This window comes from Pseudophryne corroboree, chromosome 6 (assembly GCF_028390025.1).
Source record: "Pseudophryne corroboree isolate aPseCor3 chromosome 6, aPseCor3.hap2, whole genome shotgun sequence".
Classification (NCBI taxonomy): Eukaryota; Metazoa; Chordata; class Amphibia; order Anura; family Myobatrachidae; genus Pseudophryne; species Pseudophryne corroboree.
In genome coordinates this window covers 390,917,596-390,936,185 of record NC_086449.1, presented here as the reverse complement: position 1 = coordinate 390,936,185, position 18,590 = coordinate 390,917,596, and the positions used below count along the sequence as shown (strand labels likewise).

Sequence of the window (18,590 nt, the reverse complement as noted above, 5' to 3'; positions counted from 1 at the left end):
ACCCGGTGGTTTTGCCAGCAGAGGGGATAAGGCTTAGACCTGAATCCCCTCCCCCAGGGCGCTATTTCTAGCAAGTGTTCCCGCCCTGGAGCTGCATATCTGTCTTTTCCTTACTCCCTGTCAGTGTCTGCGGCGCCATTATCCCTCATCTCACTGTTCCTGGGACTGCTTGGGCAAATCATCCTATGTAAAGCCGCCTGGTTGTCAGCGCTGTGCCTTTACATGACACTTAAGTATTCTACCTGCCTTTTTAGACAGTGATAGTTAAGAATGAGTGCACTTAGTCAGGGTTTTCTAGTACAATTACCCTGTGATATACATCCAGTTCTTACTGTGTACTGTTATATCTATCGTTATATAGCTGTGTAAGCTAGTCCAGTGCAGTATTATTGTCAGTAATAACCTCTGCATTGTACAAACTGTGACTTTCTGTGTGTGCATTTGATTGCTGAGTGGTGTCCATTTCGTGTCTTTCACTCAACCTGCTATCCCTATATTCCATAACCTGAGGGGGCTTGGCGCGTCAGGTGTTATCTAATATAGGATTTTCACAAAGATATACTGTATTACGTATTTTTCTCTGTGATTTAGTCACCATATCTCTCCTTTATCTCTGCTAGTGCTGACTACACTGCGCAGGGGTTTGGGTTTAGTGGTATAGTGCTGCTGATAATTGTACTGTCAACCTCATACTGCAAATTATATCATGTCTGCTTCTGAGGGTAACGGTTCTGGGGCTGAACACACTGCCGGTGTTGCTGACGCCACGGGGCCATATGAGGAGAATATAGCAGCTGTGGGCTCTGGTTCTGGGGGGCTCCTTGCCCCCCAGTGGGACTGTGGCAACGGAGGCACATACTGAACCACCGTGGGCCGCTTTTTCCACGCTTCTGCATACGCTAGTTCATAAACTAACTCCCCCTATGGGACCCCCAATGCCAGTACAACCGTATGTGGTCCCTGCAGCTAACCCGCCGTGGTCGGACGATTTATCTGCTCAATTAAAGAAGTTGAACCAGTCCTTGACTACTAAAAAGTCTGACCAACGCTCGCCTAAGTCCAAGAGGTCCTCTAAGCGAGCTCTTATCTCCTCACAATCCACTGCTGTCACTGACACCTCGTCTGATGAAGACGGCACATATACTGACCCCTCAGGTTCTGACTCGGATACGGCTGATGGGGAGGGTAGTTCACATGTGGATGTTCCTGATCTTTTGGGGGCTATTAAGTTAATTCTGCAGATTACGGATGATCCCGAGCCATCCGTTCCTCCTAAGAAACCAGATAGGTTCAAGCGTCAGAAGGTGGCTAAGCAAGTTTTACCTCACTCTGACCACCTAGTGGATATACGCCAGGAACCCTGTGAAAACCCGGGTACGAAGTTTGTGCCTCAAAAGCAGATGCTGGCTCGCTATCCTCTCGCGCCAGAGCTGACTAAAAATTGGTAAACGCCTCCTCTAGTGGACTCGCATGTGGCTAGGATGGTGGTTTCCTCAGCTCTACCTGTCACGACCGTCACGTCTTTAAAAGAGCCTACGGATAATCGTGTGGAGGTTTGTCTGAAAGCGATTTACACCCTCACGGGTGCTGCCCAAAGGCCCACTATTGCAGCTACATGGGCTGCAGAGGCTATTGAAGCATGGGCCTTGGAGTTAGAAGCTGAAATCTCTTCTGACCATGCTAGACAATGCTTGTCATATATTGTCACAGCTTCTCGATATATTAAAGAGGCGGCTTCTGATGCCGGTATCCTAGCAGCCAAGGCCTCTACTACGTCAGTCCTGGCTCGCCAGATATTGTGGTTGAGATCCTGGTCTGTGGATCTGGACTCTAGAAAAACCCTGGAGGTACTCCCTTTCAAGGGAGATATTCTGTTTGGGGAGGACTTAAATAAGATTGTGGCTGACTTGGCTACTGCCAAAACTGCCTGTCTGCCTAATACTGCTCCTTCTATGTCGAAGGCTAAAGGTGCGTCCTTTCGCCCCTTTCGTCCTTCAGGTAAAGCAAAAGGTCAGGCGTACCATAAGCAGGCCCGCACTTCCAAACCTGGTAAGCCGAAGCCCAAAAGAGCCTGGGCTGCCCGTCAGCCAGTTGCCAAGACCGATAAGCCTGCTGCATGACTGGGCGGGCCTCCCCCTGGGGGATCCCAGGGTGGGGGGCCGGCTTCTAGGGTATACCCAGGAATGGGTACGGGAAGTCATCACTCGAGGTTACGCCATAGCCTTCAAATACCGACCCCCTCATCGATTTTGCCAGACAGACGTCCCTTTGGACCAGACAAAGGGAAAAACTCTACACTCGGTGGTACAGACCCTCCTGGATACAGGAGTCGTCGTACAGGTGCCTCTTGCTCAGAGGGGCCGGGGGTACTATTCTCCGCTGTTTCTAGTCCCGAAACCGAATGAGTCCTCCCGGCCCATTCTAAACCTCAAGGCATTGAACAGGTTTGTGAAGGTTTTCAAGTTCCGTATGGAAACCCTTCACTCTATAGTTCTGGCCTTGGAACCTGGGGACTACATGGTCTCCCTGGACATACAGGATGCTTACCTGCATATTCCTATAGCAGTGTCACATCAACAATACCTGAGGTTCGCTATTGGCAACCTACATTACCAGTTTCGGGCGTTACCTTTTGGTTTAACAACGGCTCCGTGAGTCTTCACCAAAGTTATGGCGGTGATGCCGGTGGTACTCCGCCGTCAAGGGGTCAGGATACTGCTTTATCTGGACGACTTGTTAATCCTGGCAAATTCCCCAGATCTTCTCCTGCGTCATCTGGATATGACGGTCCGGTTTCTACAAGCCCACGGGTGGCTCATCAACTGAAAGAAATCCTCTCTGGTCCCTGCTCAGAGCATGGTGCACCTGGGAGCGTTGTTGGACACTCACAACCAGAGGTTGTTCTTGTCTCAGGAGAAATTCCTGAAGATTCAGGACAGGATTCGTTGCTTCCTTTCCCGTCCGCAAGTGTCGATACATTCGGCAATGCATGTGCTGGGCCTAATGGTATCAGCATTCGACATGGTGGAGTATGCTCAATTCCATTCTCGCCCCCTCCAGAGGCTGATTCTAGACAAGTGGGACGGCCTGCCTCACCGGATCAGATCTCAAATGATGTTCTTGACTCCGGATGTCCGTCTGTCGCTACACTGGTGGCTCCGGGACCAACAATTGTGCAGGGGTCGTCCCTTCTGGATATCCAACTGGGTCCTGTTGACGACAGATGCCAGTCTAAGAGGTTGGGGTGCGGTGCTGGAGCAACACTCCCTTCAGGGTCGGTGGACCAAGGAGGAATCTTTCCTCTCGATCAACATTCTGGAATTGCGGGCGGTCTTCAATGCGTTGAACCTGACCCAGCATTTAATTCAGAATCGTCCTGTTCAAGTACAGTCGGACAACGCCACCACAGTGGCTTACATAAATCATCAAGGCGGCACTGAAAGCCGTTTGGCAATGAAGGAAGTCTCACGGATTCTATGTTGGGCGGAACGCCATCTACCGGCCATATCAGCAATATTCATTCCGGGAGTCCTGAATTGGGAAGCGGATTTTCTCAGTCGTCAGGACGTGCATGCCGGCGAGTGAGGCCTCCATCCAGAAGTGTTTCAACTCCTCGTGGAAAAGTGGGGTCTTCCAGACGTGGATCTGATGGCGTCTCGACACAATCACAAGGTTCCGGTCTTCGGAGCAAGGACAAGGGATCCTCAAGCAGCATTCGTGGATGCGCTGGCGGTGCCGTGGAGGTTTCGGCTGCCGTATGTGTTCCCTCCGGTGTCTCTCCTGCCCAGGGTAATTCGGAAGTTCAAGCAAGAAAAAAGAAATCTGCTTCTCATAGCTCCAGCGTGGCCCAGACGGCACTGGTTCTCAGACCGGCAGGGCCTATCGTCAAAGCGTCCAATTCTACTTCCACAACGCCCAGACCTCCTCGTTCAGGGCCCCTGTGTCTACCAGGACCTAGCCTGGCTGTCTTTGACAGCGTGGCTCTTGAAACTTCCGTCTTGAGGGCTAAGGGTTTTTCTGAAGAGGTCATTAAAACTGTTGCGGGCCCGGAAACCGGCTTCTGCTCGGATTTACCATAGGGTCTGGCATTCCTACTTTGTTTGGTGCGCATCTAACAATTATGATGCTTCCAAGTTTAGTACAGCCAAGCTTTTGGCTTTTCTGCAGCAAGGCCTAGAGTTGGGCCTGCGTCTGGTCTCCATAAAGGTTCATATTTCTGCCTTGTCGGTGTGGTTTCAGAGAAAAATTGCGACTTTGCCTAATGTTCATACTTTCACTCAGGGTGTGTTGCGTATCCAACCTCCCTATGTCCCGCCTGTGGCTCCTTGGGACTTGTCGGTGGTTTTGGAGGCGTTGCAGGAGCCTCCGATTGAACCCCTTGATTCAGCTGATCTTAAGTGGCTTTCCCTTAAGGTGGTGGTCTTGCTGGCTATTGCCTCGGCTAGAAGAGTGTTAAATTTGGGTGCCCTTTCCTGTAGTTCCCCATATCTGATTTTTCACCGTGACCGGGCGGTACTTCGGACTCGTCCATGTTATTTACCAAAGGTGGTGTCCTCGTTCCACCTTAATCAGGAGATTGTGGTTCCGGCACTTGTTTCTCCTGATTTGTCTCCCAAAGAGCGGTCTTTGGATGTGGTACGGGCTCTCCGTACCTATGTGAAGAGAACTGCATTCTGTTCGAAAATCTGATTCTCTTTGTTTTGTTTGGATTTCACAAACGTGGCTGGCCTGCTCACAAGCAGACTCTGGCCAGGTGGATTAGAATGGTGATTGCACATGCTTATGTGAAGGCTGGTCTGTCAGCTCCTGCTCACATTACGGCCCATTCTACTCTGTCAGTTGGACCTTCTTGGGCGGCCCAACGTGGTGCGACCCTTGAACAATTGTGCAAGGCGGCTACGTGGTCCTCTGGGAGCACGTTCATTAGGTTCTATGCCTTCGATACTGCCGCTTCCCAGGATGCTTCCTTTGGACGCCGGGTTCTTGTGCCCGCTACAGTGCGTCCCCTCCCATAAGGAACTGCTTTAGGACATCCCCAATGTCTATCCTTGTGGAGCCCAATGTACCCCGCAGCAGAAAACGAGATTTATGGTAAGAACTTACCTTTGTTAAATCTTTCTGCGAGGTACACTGGGCTCCACAAGGCGCCCACCCTGACGCACTTAGCGGCTAATGCCATACCAATCCAAAGAAGCTGACACTTCTCCTGTCGTGAGAGTGTGGTGTATGTGGCTACTAACCGTTGTCGTCACTTTTCCTGCTACTGCATTGGGCTGGTTAACTAAAAACTGAGCTCCTGTGCAGGGAGGCGGGGTTATAGAGTAGGTGGCGCTGTGCATTCTGGGAACAGTCAAAGCTTTGAGCCTGTTGGTGCCTCGGATCAAGATCCTACTCTACACCCCAATGTCTATCCTTGTGGAGCCCAGTGTACCTCGCAGAAAGAGATTTAACAAAGGTAAGTTCTTACCATAAATCTCGTTGTTTTTTTAATATTGAGCAGTAAAATGCAGACCAGTCAGTCTGACAGACCATGTACAGTAGAAACTCATTTAGGATTTTGGCTTGTAAACTTTTTTTTGTAGGATAGTAATAATAAACAGGAAGTCGTATCATGTTATGCTTTAGGGGAGAATTGAATTAGCTGCAATAACCTGTTTTCAAGTGAAAAATGTGCTGTTATCGCGACTTGTGAAAACTGACATCCAAGTACAGTATTTGCAGAACTTTACCAACGATAATACCCCATAGGTTTTAACAGTAGATTTTACCACCTCCTGACCAGGTGTAAAGTTGGGGGACAAAAAACACCTATTTTAAGATAAAAATATTGGGTCTTGGTTAAGAACCACTGGGACACCCCACCTAATGATCAATTGGGCGCTCAGAAGATTTTAATTTTAATGATATGTCATTTTTGGGTAAAGAATGCAGCAAATTGGCCTGCAAGCTATAGGACGGGTTTATGGGGATGCTTGGAGTGGAACAGGTGGTGTTAGGCTTACAGGTGGGTGGTGTTGGGGAATTTTTGGCTTAAAATGACCTAAATATATACATCACCCATTTTTAATGAACTCCTAATTTAAGTACAGCATTTATTTTGCATAAAAAATAGTATTCTATCCTTTTTTTTTTTTATGTTTTAGAACAATGCATATAGCTGCCATTTTATTTTATGAACCACCAATTTTTTTCTTTTTTTTTCTTCCTTTTATGACCAATAATAGACTTCTATACTGTTATCCTATATTAGTTTTGTCTTTTTTGGGGTACAGGCAGCTATCCCCATTTTCACTTATATTTAACCCCGGCAGCCCAATTAAAAATTATTACGCATATGCCGATTTGCGCAATTTTCTAATTGAATTGCGCAATATATGGAGGATATGAAGCTAAACAAGTCCCCTCTCCCCAACCTATCCCTTTTCCTTTACTTTGCACATCCTCCCCTGAAGCAAGAGGCAGGTTTTCTACTAGCACTTCCTAATTAACCCCAGCGGTATAGTCTTTGCTCTCCTTCAGGATAGCGTTATGCAATAGACCTGCTGGGACAATACTAATGCACTCTTACAGCTCAGTGGAGGGGTAATCTATATACTGGTGAGCGGTATCATGATCAGGAAGGGCAGACTGAGGTTACTAGTTTAATAAACGAAAGATAAAATTATTCAGTGCTTAGATGAGTGTCTTGAAGGTGATATGTCCTAAAGTATCCTGTGATTGCTTATATTTAACATATTATTTTCTTCCCCCTCTCTAGGTTTGTTAGCATTAGTGACATGTATAGTCCAACTGATTTGGGAACAGAAAGTCAGGTAAGTCTATTCAAGTATGAAATTGGAGTTGTACCCATGGACTAATTATGATTAGTGCTTGCTGAGCAGTGGAATACATCTTTCTATATATCTGTGATTGTGTAGGTGCAGAAATAGGGAAAGGTGTTAAACATAATTACTGCACTTCAGATTTGATTATTATTGATACCTATACGGGGATAACAGGTAAATATATAGCAGCTTTATAAAACAAAGCAACACATATATTGTGAATATTGATAGCAGAGAACAATAGTAAAACAAAATAACTTCTTATCTCTCAATGTTCAATAGGAAACCACTTGACCTAACTAAAGCGTTGAGTCTGACAGTCCATTAAAGTATGGCTCATACGAAGAGATGACAGGCTTTGTCATGCTAATAAGGGTCCAAGTAGTTAACCATCCAAATAGTAGTCAGTCTAGAACAGTGGTTCTTAACCTCAGTCCTCAAGTACCCCCAACAGTTCATGTTTTCCAGGTCTCCTCACAGGATTGCAAGTGAAATAATTTGCTCCACCTGTGGGTCTTTTATAATGTGTCAGTGAGTAATGAAGACACCTGTTCAACTGCTAGGTGACCTGGAAAACATGAACTGTTGGGGGTACTTGAGGACCAAGGTTGAGAACCACTGGTCTAGAAATCGGTGATGGGGAGCCTTGGTTCTCCAGCTGTTGAACTACACATCCCAGCATGCCCTGCTACACTTATGCTATTTGGCCATGCTAAAACTGTAGCAGGGCATGATGGGATGTGTAGTTGAACAGCTGGAGTGCCATGGTTCCCCATCACTGGTCTAGATGATTCTAAACCTCATGGATAGATCTGTATGTAAGTAGATTCTAGACAGTATACCTCAATTCATTTTGGTTGCTTTATTACTCCAATGTAAAAGGGATCCAGTTATGTGACCGGTGATGAGGATCCCACAGGTCACTACACTGACACCGGAATCCCGGTCTCTGCCCTGGCCGATAGTCGGCATGCTGCTTACAGGGACTATTCACACTCGTGGGTGTCCACGACACCTATAGAGTGGGAATAGAAACTGTAGCAAGTGCAGCGAGCCACCGAGCCTGCTGTATGGTGACCCCTGGGATCCCGACTGCTTAGTCTCCTGATACCAACCCATGTAAAGAATGCTTGGAACAGCTTTCTGTTTTTAATAGTAAATGTCACTTTGTTCAGAGACTAAATGGCCAGTACAGGCATGCTATCAAATAAGGAGTTCCTGAGAGGTGCCAGTTACTTTGTAGCTATTGCTGGTTACTACTTCAGTGATACTTTATTATGTAACATACTTATCCTATTAGGTGTGAAAGTGATCATTGTAGTTGAGAGAAATGTGGCGCTGCAAACAAAACCCATTAGTCTACAGGTAGTGTGAGTGTGGCATATAGCTGCTATTAGGATTAAGCCCCATTGTCTGAACTATGCAGCAGTGGCGTCACAAGGCGGGTGCGGCCCGCACCCGGGTGTGACGCCTGGAGTAGGGTGACACCAAATGTCAGCTCCTCCGCACTGACAGGAACCAGGTGCTTGCAGTGAGAAAGTCTCCTACAGCACCCGGCTCCTGTCACAGAAGAGGAGCCGACAGCGGACGGAGACTGGCTCTGGGGGAAGCCCAGCATCCCCGGAGATGCTGGGCACGCCCCCAGAGTGACGATTCCGGGATCCCGGCGAAGCCACGCCCCCTAAGTACAGGGTCACGCCCCTTTTTGCCGCGATCGCGGCAGGAGATCAGGGGCGAGCACCGGGTGTCACCACACCCGGTGACGCCTCTGCTATGCAGTCTTGTTGAGCTCAGGCTTTTTGACTATAGGAAACTATACTTTTTATTTTTGTGACCATCTTCTTGACTTAAAAATGTTACTAATATTTTCTCTAACGTCCTAGTGGATACTGGGGAATGTACTGTAGTACCATGGGTATAGATCGGGTCCATAGGAGCCTGGCACTTTAAGAAATCAATAGTGTGTGCTGGCTCCTCCCGTCTATGCCCCTCCTGCAGACTCTGTTTATAAAGATGTGCCCAAGGAGCCAGGTGCATTCCTTTGGAGCTCCAGAGAGTTTTCTTCAGAAATTTGATTTTGTTTTTTTACAGGCAGTACTGGCTGGCAGCCAGTCTCCTGCGTCGTGGGACTTAAGAGGGAGACTGGACCAACCTCCTGAGGGTTAATGGTTCTGTAATCCCCGCTGACAGGACATTAAGATCCTGAGGCTCTGTTTCACATAATACACTGTAAGTGCCCAGGCCAGCGGCACGCCGCCACCCCCTAACAGATGCTGAATAATAGGACCGGTGTGGTGAGTGTTTACACCGGGGTCCCCGGTGTCATGTGGCGGCGGTCACGGGCTGCGAGCTGCAGTGCCCACTGCTGACCCAAAGACTGGCGATAGAAGGTGAAAGCTTCCTTATTTTACACTGTAGGCGTTTAGTAAAAAAACTATTTAAGCCAGTATAAACAGAATGGGACTGTGCACCATTGAAGGGGCGGGGCTTCCCGGAGAGCGGGACCAGCGGGTGCTGACTGAAAGGCTGCGTAACAGAGCTCCACCACAGACCCTGCTGCACACCAATAGTACTGGTACCAGGAGGCTATAGAGAATGGGGGAGCATATTAGCGGTGATTCACTGCTGCATATTCTATATCTATACATAGATTATTTCCAGGGGAGTACTGCTTGCCTGGATTTTGTGTGCTGGTCAAATTCCTCTGTGTCGCTCCATAAGGACTGTCTGGGGTGCTGTTGCTGTCTCACAGTTTGTGTTGTCACTGCATTGTCTTTTCAGAACTCTGTGTGTTATGCAATAACATGTCTGGGAAAAAGCTGCGTGTCCTTCATGTACTACTTAGTTTACTTACCAGACGGGATGCTTATGTGTAATCAATGTTCCATACCCTCTCAGGGTAGTAGTTTGCAGGAACCAAAATGATTAGAATCTGTCATAAACATGATTCATTACATAAATACAGAGTTGTCCTCAACTAGACTAGAACTACAGTCCCTGAAACAGTTGGTAGATAATGTTTATTAAGACTGCTGACCTCAGACCAGCTCCTCAGCCCCCTCTATTGGTCTCGCATAAACGCTCCCTTCCACAGATTCTCCAATCTGACTCTGATACTGTATTACCAGAGCTTGATGAGGGGGAAATTAACATAGAAGGGGACAATGCTCTGTCCCCGGGTGTTGAGGCCATGATATGTTCCATTAGGGACGTACGCAACTTACCGGTTAAGGATTCAGAACCAGAAGAGGAATTGTTGTGTTTTTTTTTTTTTTTCATATAAAACAAGTCCTCTGCTACCTTTCCTGTCTCTAAGGAGTTAAACTCTCCAGGTAAGCAAGGGTCAATCCTGACAAAATTCAAGACCCCTCAGTGGTTATTGAATTCCTTTCCTTTTCCTTCTGAGGACAGAAAAATTTGGGTAACTCCCTTGGGTTCCGGTATGAATGGTCGACCATGTTATGGTCGACAGTCATTAGGTCGCCCACTATTGGTCGACATTGACATGGTCGACATGGACACATGGTCGACGCATGAAAATGGTCGACGCATGAAAGGTCGACATATGAAAAGGTCGACATGAGTTTTTTAACTTTTTTGGGTGTCGTTTTTTGCGTAAAGTGACTGGGAACCCCAATTAGTGCACCGCGTCCCCTCGCATGGCTCGCTTCGCTCGCCATGCTTCGGGCATGGTGCCTTCGCTCCGCTACCGCTTCGCTCGGCACACTTTACCCTTCCAATCGTAGTCCATGTGGATCGTAAAGTATGGAAAAGTTCCCCAAAAGAAAAAAAAAGTTAAACTCATGTCGGCCTTTTCATGTGTCGACCTTTCATGTGTCGACCATTTTCATGTGTCAACCATGTGTCCATGTCGGCCATGTCAATGTCGACCAATAGTGGTCGACCTAATGACTGTCGACCATAACATGGTCGACCATGTGAACGGATACCACTCCCTTGTGGTGGATACGTCTGTGTCCAGTCTGTCATGTAAATTGATATTACCTGTACCTGGGGCTATCTCCCTCAAGGACCCTACTGACCGCAAGATTGAGACTACATCCATATATACTGTGATGGGAGTTGCTCAGAGACCCACTATTGCATGCATCTGGATTTCAAGGGCTATGGTAAAATGGTCTGATAATATTATACAAGGGTTTGATTCTCTCCCTCAGGAGGACATCATGACACTGCTGCATCATATCCAGGATGCTGCTAACATTATGAGTGAGGCCATTAAAGAATTGTCTCCTCAATGGCCGTGCCACGGCTATGGTGGTCTCGGCCCGCAGGGCCCTGTGGCTGCAACAGTGGTCAGCGGATGCTGATTCCAAAACAAGCGCAGAGAATCTTCCTTTTCCAGGCAAGGCCTTATTTGGGGATGAAGGTTTCTCAGGCAACGGCGGGTAAGTTTACCCATATTCCGTCTGCTGCGCCTCCTGCTAGACGTCCCTATCCTCTGCAGTCCTTTTGTGTGGCCAGATTCAAAGAGCCAGAGGTGCCTCTAATGCTGCAAGAGGAGACAGAGGTAAGTCCCGTAAGCTAGCGGCTGCTCCATCTCTCGACCAAACCTTTGGATCTTTCTTCACTAAGCCTTCCATGTGTCGGTTGGCCCCAGCAGCAAGGCGACTTTCAGGTAGGTGCTCGTCTTCAACACTTCACCCATATGTGGGCAAAATCCTTCCAGGACTCTTGGGACCTCATATCCCAAGGGTACCGGTTAGACTTTCAACAGATACCTCCTCTCTGATTCTTCAAGTCAAGCTTACCAGTTTGTCCTGTAGCAAGGGCTACCTTTCAGGACGCCATACAAAAGCTACTGCTAACCAGAGGTTACTGTTCCAGTGCCTCCCCTGTCACACAACAGGGGCTTTTATTTAACTGTTTGTGGTACCAAAACCGGACTGTTCGGTACATCCAATACTGAACCTCAGATCTCTGAACCTGTACCTACGTGCGTTCAAGATGGAATCCCTACGGGCGGTGGTCTACGGCTTGGAGGAAGGGGAGTTCCTGGTATCCTTGGATATCAAGGATACATATCTACACATACTCATTTGGCCGCCTCCTCAGGCTTACCTCAGGTTCACTATACTGGACCGCCATTTTCAATTCCAGGCGTTAACCCTTTGGTCTTTACACGGTTTCAAGGTTGTTCACAAAGATCATGGCGGAGATGATGCTGCAATTGCGCTGGATGGGAGGGAACATTGTTCCCTATTTGGACGATCTCCTGATAAAAGCTGTCCAGAGACAGTCTTTTGCAGGCCATCAATTGGACTACTCATCTGCTTACGGACCACGGGTGGATCCTGAATTTCCAGAAGTCTCACCTGGAACTGTCATAGAGAATTCAGTTTATAGGGATGATACTGGACACAGTATCTCAGAAGGTATACCTTCCCATGGATAAGGTTTTGACAATCCAAGCTAAGGTCCGCTCAGTCCTCAAACCTCACAGGATCTCAGTCCACGTTTGCATTCGTTTACTGGGCAAAATGGTGACCTCATACGAGTCAGTTGAGTACAGCAGGTCCTGTGCCCGTCCGTTCTAACTGGATTTACTGAACAAGTGGTCAGGTTTTCACCTACACATGCTCCAGCTTGTGTCTCTGTTGCCGAGAACAATGTTGTGGTGACTGCAAGTTCCTCACCTAGTGGAGGGTCGGAGTTTCAGTTCCCAGTCATGGATACTGCTCACAACGGATGCCAACCTCCGAGATTGGGGAGCAGTGACCCAGGGGGCCCAATTCCATGGAAGATGGTCAGCTCAGGACTCTGCTCTCTCAAGGAATGTGCTATAACTCTGGGCGATTTACAGTGCCCTTCTGCAGGCCTCCTCTCTTTTCAGGCATCAAGCCATCCAAGTACAGTCGGACAATACCATGGCAGTGCTGTACACAAACCGACAAGGAGGAACAAGAAGCAGGGCCGCAATGCGAGAGGTGTCAAGGATAGTCCTGTGATTGGAGGCCAACGCTAGAGCCATCTCAGCCATGTTCATTCCAGGAGTGGACTACTGGGAAGCGGATTTCCCCAGCAGGCACGGCCTTCATCCTTATGTATTCCAACAGCTGGTTCACCTGGAGATGTCCACAGATAAACCTGATGGCTTCTTGTCTCAACAAGAAGCTCCGTCACTACTGTTCCAGAACGAGGGACCCGCAGGCGGCTGCTGTGGACGCTCTGATAGCACCGTGGACTTAGCAGTTCGTGTACCTGTTTCCTCCAGTTTCTCTCATTCCAAGAGTTCTAAAATGACTCAAAAGGCAAATCGCTCAGGTAATTCTAAATTGCTCTGGATTGGCCTCTTTGGGCCTCGTATGCGGACCTCCTGACCATGTCTTTGGAGGAACCTTGGCCTCTGCTGCTTCTCAAGGACTTTCTTCAGCAAGGACCATTCGTCTATCCAGACTTACAGAGGCTATGTTTCACGGCTTGTAGGTTGAGAGGGAAATTCTAGCCAGAAAAGGTCTCTCCTGCAAGGTGATTTGCACGATGGTCCAGGCCCAGAAGGTGGTCACGTCTAGACATTACCACCATATCTGGAAGAAATTTGTCTCCTGGTGTGAAGGTAGAAAGTATGCTCCTACAAAGTTTCGACTTTGTTGTTTTCTATTCTTCCTGCAAACAGCAGTGGATATGGGCCTAAGATTAGGCTCCATCAAAGTCCAGATTTCGGCTTTCTCCATCTTCTACTAATGACAACTTGCTGTTTTGTTCGGATGTTCAGACTTTCCTGAAGGGGGTTCTTCACATTCAACCACCTTTCATCCCTCCCACGGCGCCGTGGTATCTAAACGTGGTCTGGAACTTTCTCCAATTGGATTGGTTTGAATCCTTACAAAGGGTGGAATTTAAATATCTTACTTGGAAGACTGTCATGTTGCTGGCGTTTGCCTCGGCAAGACGCGTCTCAGAATTGGGGGCTTTGTCTTGTAAGAGCCCGTATTTGATATTTCATGAGGATAGGGCAGAGCTCAGGACTCGCCCGCAGTTTTTGCCGAAAGTAGTGTCGGTTTTTCATGTACATCAACCTATAGTAACTAACAAAGAAAACAGAGAACCACTGCGCCCTATGCGACAGCAGTCGAGGTTAACTCTGGGTGTCGCTCAACACCCCTACTACAAGATGCACAACCAAAATGAGTTTCCTCAACTGTGCACTGCTAAAAAAAAAAGTGTAAATGAAATAATACACGTCCTATAGATTGTCGCTCACAATTACAGTAACGCTCTACATATACAATGGGGTTGGTTATACCCAAGTGGATCTTCACCTACAGTGGTTCCATTGATGGCTGACACATCAGTTGCTCCAAAGTCCTTGGATGTGGTGAGGGCTTTGAGAATTTATGTCAAGGCGACTGCTCGTCACACAAACTGACTCGCTGTTTGTCCTTCATGAGACTACTAAGATTGGTTGTGCTGCTTTGATGCAGTCCATTGCTCATTGGCTCAGGTTGACCATTCAACAAGCTTATTCTTGGGCTGCAGGGCTGCTGCCGACTTCTATTCGGCCCATTCCATAAGGTCGGTGGGTTCTTCCTTGGCGGCTGCCCGGGGTGTCTCGGCCTTACAGTTGTGCCGTGCAGCCACTTGGTCTGGGTCGAACACATTTTGTAAAGTTCTACAGGTTTGATACCTTGGCCTTTGGTCAGGCGGTTTTGCAGGGGTCTCCGCACTCTCCCACCCATTTTGGGAGCTTTGGGACTTCCCCATGGTACTAAAGTATCCACTAGGACGTTAGAGAAAATAGGAATTTAATACCTACCGGTAATTCCTTTTCTCGTAGTCATAGTGGATACTTGATGCCCGCCCCAGTGCTTCGTGTTTCCTACTTACTACGTTGTACGTGTTCCTGGTTGGGTCTGCTGTTGCTGTCCCTGTTCCAGGTTTGATTAGCGTTGCTAATCTTGTTGTTGGTTAGCGTTGCTTCCCTGTGTTTGGTTAGCATTGCTATCCTTTTACGGTTGTGTGTTGGTTCGTTACCTCACCGCTGTTTGTGTATATCCTTCTCTCAAGGTATGTCCGTCTCCTCGGACACAGTTCTCCTAGACTGTCTGCAGGAGGGGCATAGAGTTGAGGAGCCAGCACACACTATTGATTTCTTAAAGTGCCAGGTTCCTATGGACCCGATCTATGCCCCATGGTACTAAAGTACATTCCCTAGTATCCACTACGGACTACGAGAAAAGGAATTACCGGTAGATATTACATTTCTATTTTTTGCTGGTTTTACTGCAATCAGTTAAAAGGCAAAACAAACTATTGTCACCTTTATAACATCGGCCAGCTTCACTGGGATCTCGCGATTTCTGCAAGTCTCAGGCTATTACTTTTACCCCTTAGTGCAATGGTTCCCAAACGTTTCTGAATCACAGCACCCTAGAGCAGCGGTGGCCAACCTGTGGCTCTTGAGCCTCATGCGGCACTTTCTTTAGTCAAATGTGGCTCCCGACACTCGAAGTCACATGATCACATCAGATCCGGAAACTGCTGCACTCCAGACAGTCAGCAGCAGCTGCAGCAGCACTACGGGCACTGAAAACTGAGAGCCAGATACTAGAGGTGAGACACCCGCTGGCAAACAGAGGACACATAAGAGGCTGCTGCAATGGTACAAGGTATGTGTTCGGGGGAGGGGAGGGGGGGGGGGCTGTAGTGATACGAGGGTCCTGGCAGGAGTGACACAGGAGAGTGCTAGCAGGAGTGACTCATGGGGGAGCTGGCCAGAGTGACATACTGTAGGAGTGTGCTAGCAGGAGTGACACATGAGGTAGCAGGCTGGAGTGACACAGCCCGGTACTGGCTGGAGTGACACATGGGGGAGCTGAAGTGTATTATGTGAATCTGGCTTTTTCAATATATTTTATGTGGATCATTCTTTCTCAATTATTTTATGTGGAAGTGGTTTTACAAATGTATTTTATGTGGATCTGGTTTTTTAAATGTATTTTATACCAGAGGCGTGGCCTAGCAGGCACAAGGCCACACCCCATTTTTGCATGTGCGCCTGCGCCTCGATGTCTGCTCTTTGACGTGCCTAACAAAATGTTTGGCTCTTTGTTTCTGACTGGTTGGCCACCCCTACCCTAGAGTATCAGAATCTTTCTCATAGAACCCCTATCCCAAAAGTTTGTTGTGGAGAAATTCTGTAAAAAAGTGTGAATTTTTATTATTTGTGCTTATGTCACCGTTGGGTTCAGTTATGTGGTGAGGGACAGGATTCAATTCTATTTTTCCACATATTTTATGATTGGAAGACACAAGCAATCTGTTTTGACTATTACATGGACCATAAATAATTTAATTTGGTCCTGGTCTGTCAACCCAGGCGACCCTTGCAATTGCCCCGAGGCAGTTTGGGAATCGCTGGCTTAGTGTATTTTGAAGTTGACCACTAGAAAGAAGGCCTGGCCAACCTGTGACTGGTGTTAATACTTAACTTATTTGTATGGTAATGAGTTGAATTTTTAAATAGGCTATGGAAAATGGAGATGTGGGTTGTCCTGTCCTTATGTAGGGTGACTAGTCATGTAAGTAGAAGAAAATATAATACCCAACCTTTGAGTGATGCTGCATTGATCAGAACTGCTATTCCAACACATAGAGATGTGTCCTCATACAGCTTGCCTCAATTTGCCATGCAGGGGGAGATGCCTGGCGTGACTGAACTGTCAGATCCTGTGCAACTCTGTTAGTGTCGGGCGTCCTTTTTTTAAGAAAAAAAAGTCTTATTAAAATGCTATGCGGCACATCTACATTCTTTGTGCATCTGCGACTGTATGTGCATACGGAATGGTACGTTACAGTGTTTACTAGGAAAACAGTGTGGTGCATTTTGTATAAAAGTACAGCCGCTGTCACACACAGGATATAGGCATGTCACATATCATTTTAATCACCATAAGCTGATTGTGTGCCATATTTACTTCATTTTGGGAATTAAACGCATTTTAATGGAAGTTGCACAAGTTAGGCCACAGCATGACGTGACTAGAAGGGCTTTATAACATGCAGGGAGATTAGATGTAAGTGGACACATTTTGTATACTGGACAACTGGAAAGCACTATGACTACTCCTCAAGTTTGTCAAATTGTTTTAGTAAATGCTCATTAGCTTACTGGTGTATCATTTCCCAGCACCATAGCAATAGCCACTTCTGCATTCAGACTGTATCTTTATAGACTCCCATTCCCTCTCCCACCCCCTTTTATTTTTTTTTTTCTTTCTTTCGTTCTTTCTTTCTTTCTTCATCCCTATTTATGGTTATATATTTTGCATCTCTCTTTTCCATATCCCATCTAAAATTTCAACTCTGTACCATAAAAATAAGGTGAGTGCTATCACCAGTCTTCCGTAATTTGCATGCCATAGTACCGGGTCAAGGTGGCATTACATTATAGCTCTAGGGACAGACCCATACTGTATATAGCAACCTGTGGCTTCAGCTGTACACATCACAGCATTCCCTGACTCAGTTTAAGCATTCCCTAAAAGCAAAACTGTGGCAAGGCATGCTGGGATTTGTAGTTTCACAAAAGCTGGAGAGCCTCAGGTTGGCTAGGCCTGCTAAATAGTATATGCAACAAGTTATTCGGTTCAAACACAGTTTAGCAATAATTTCAGATTTTGCGTCTTAATGCTCCTCACATAGAATGGTCTGTCTAAAAAAAAAAAACCCTGAAACTGCTCCGTGTGTTGTCATAACACCAGTCAGGAGAAGTATTTGCATTGGACAGAAATGTTTGGAGTATTTTTAACACAAATGCATTTAATGTAACTAGAAATGAGAAGTGTTTACTTAACTATTTGTTCACGTTCAGACTAAAATTTGTATTATGGCCGAGTACATTTTAGAATATTACCGTGCGTGGTTTACCTGTTGGTTTGAACATGGAAATAAATGTAAATTGTGTGCACAAGTAATGATTATCTTCCCCGCAGATCTTTATCTCACGCACATACGATGCAACCACCCACTTTGAAACGACCTGCAATGACATCAAAGACATCTACAAGAGGATGATGGGATCAGAATTTGACTTTGAAGAGATGAAGCGCAAGAAAGTAGACATCCATGGAGATAATCAGTAATGACTCAATACGTCTGAATCTGCTACAAACGTGTATTTCCGGAAATTAGGAACACTGGCCCAGATTTATCAAGCCTTGGAGAGTGATAAATAGCACGGTGATTAACGTACCAACCAACCAGCTCCCCACTGCCATGTTACACGCTGTTGAAAAATTAGGAGCTGATTGGTTGGTGCTTTATCACGGTGCTGTTTATCACTCTCCAATGCTTGATAAATCTGGGCCACTGTATGAAACTCAATATTGTAAGGCCTGCTTTTTGTAAACACTGAAATTCAAGGATACTACACTGGTAGCCGCTCTATGCCCCCCTCCTATTTCATTTTGTGAAGAGGCTGCTGCCCAGAATAAAAAAAAGAATTTGCTGTTACTAGCCCTAACTTAGAAGGATCATACAACAAACACAATTAGCAGCGCTTAAACATCAATATATATTCAAAACCGTATTGGATGTAATAAGTAAAATTAATTGATTATATATGGAGATTCGTGGACTGAAAGTGGGAAAAAAAGGGATCATTTATTTAAAAAACATATATATATTAATATATTTGATCAACAACACTTATTAAAAGATGGATAAAATTTCACAACATCCAGAACACCAAAGGGCTAGTACAGTGATTTGTCCTTTCCTTATTTCATGTGGACTAGAGATAAA

At 46.5% G+C, this 18,590-nt stretch overlaps 1 protein-coding gene across 1 annotated transcript in view; it reads left to right on the top strand.

Annotated features, from left to right (window-relative positions):
- Positions 1 to 18,351, top strand: part of GDI2 (GDP dissociation inhibitor 2) — a 203,189-nt gene extending 184,838 nt beyond the window's left edge. Inside the window, exons 10-11 of the mRNA XM_063926788.1 lie at positions 6,758 to 6,812; positions 17,780 to 18,351. Of these exons, the coding sequence (XP_063782858.1) occupies positions 6,758 to 6,812; positions 17,780 to 17,929 (205 nt within the window). The 3' untranslated portion in view covers positions 17,930 to 18,351. The remainder of the gene's footprint in view (positions 1 to 6,757; positions 6,813 to 17,779) is intronic.
- The last annotated feature ends 239 nt before the right edge of the window (positions 18,352 to 18,590 follow it).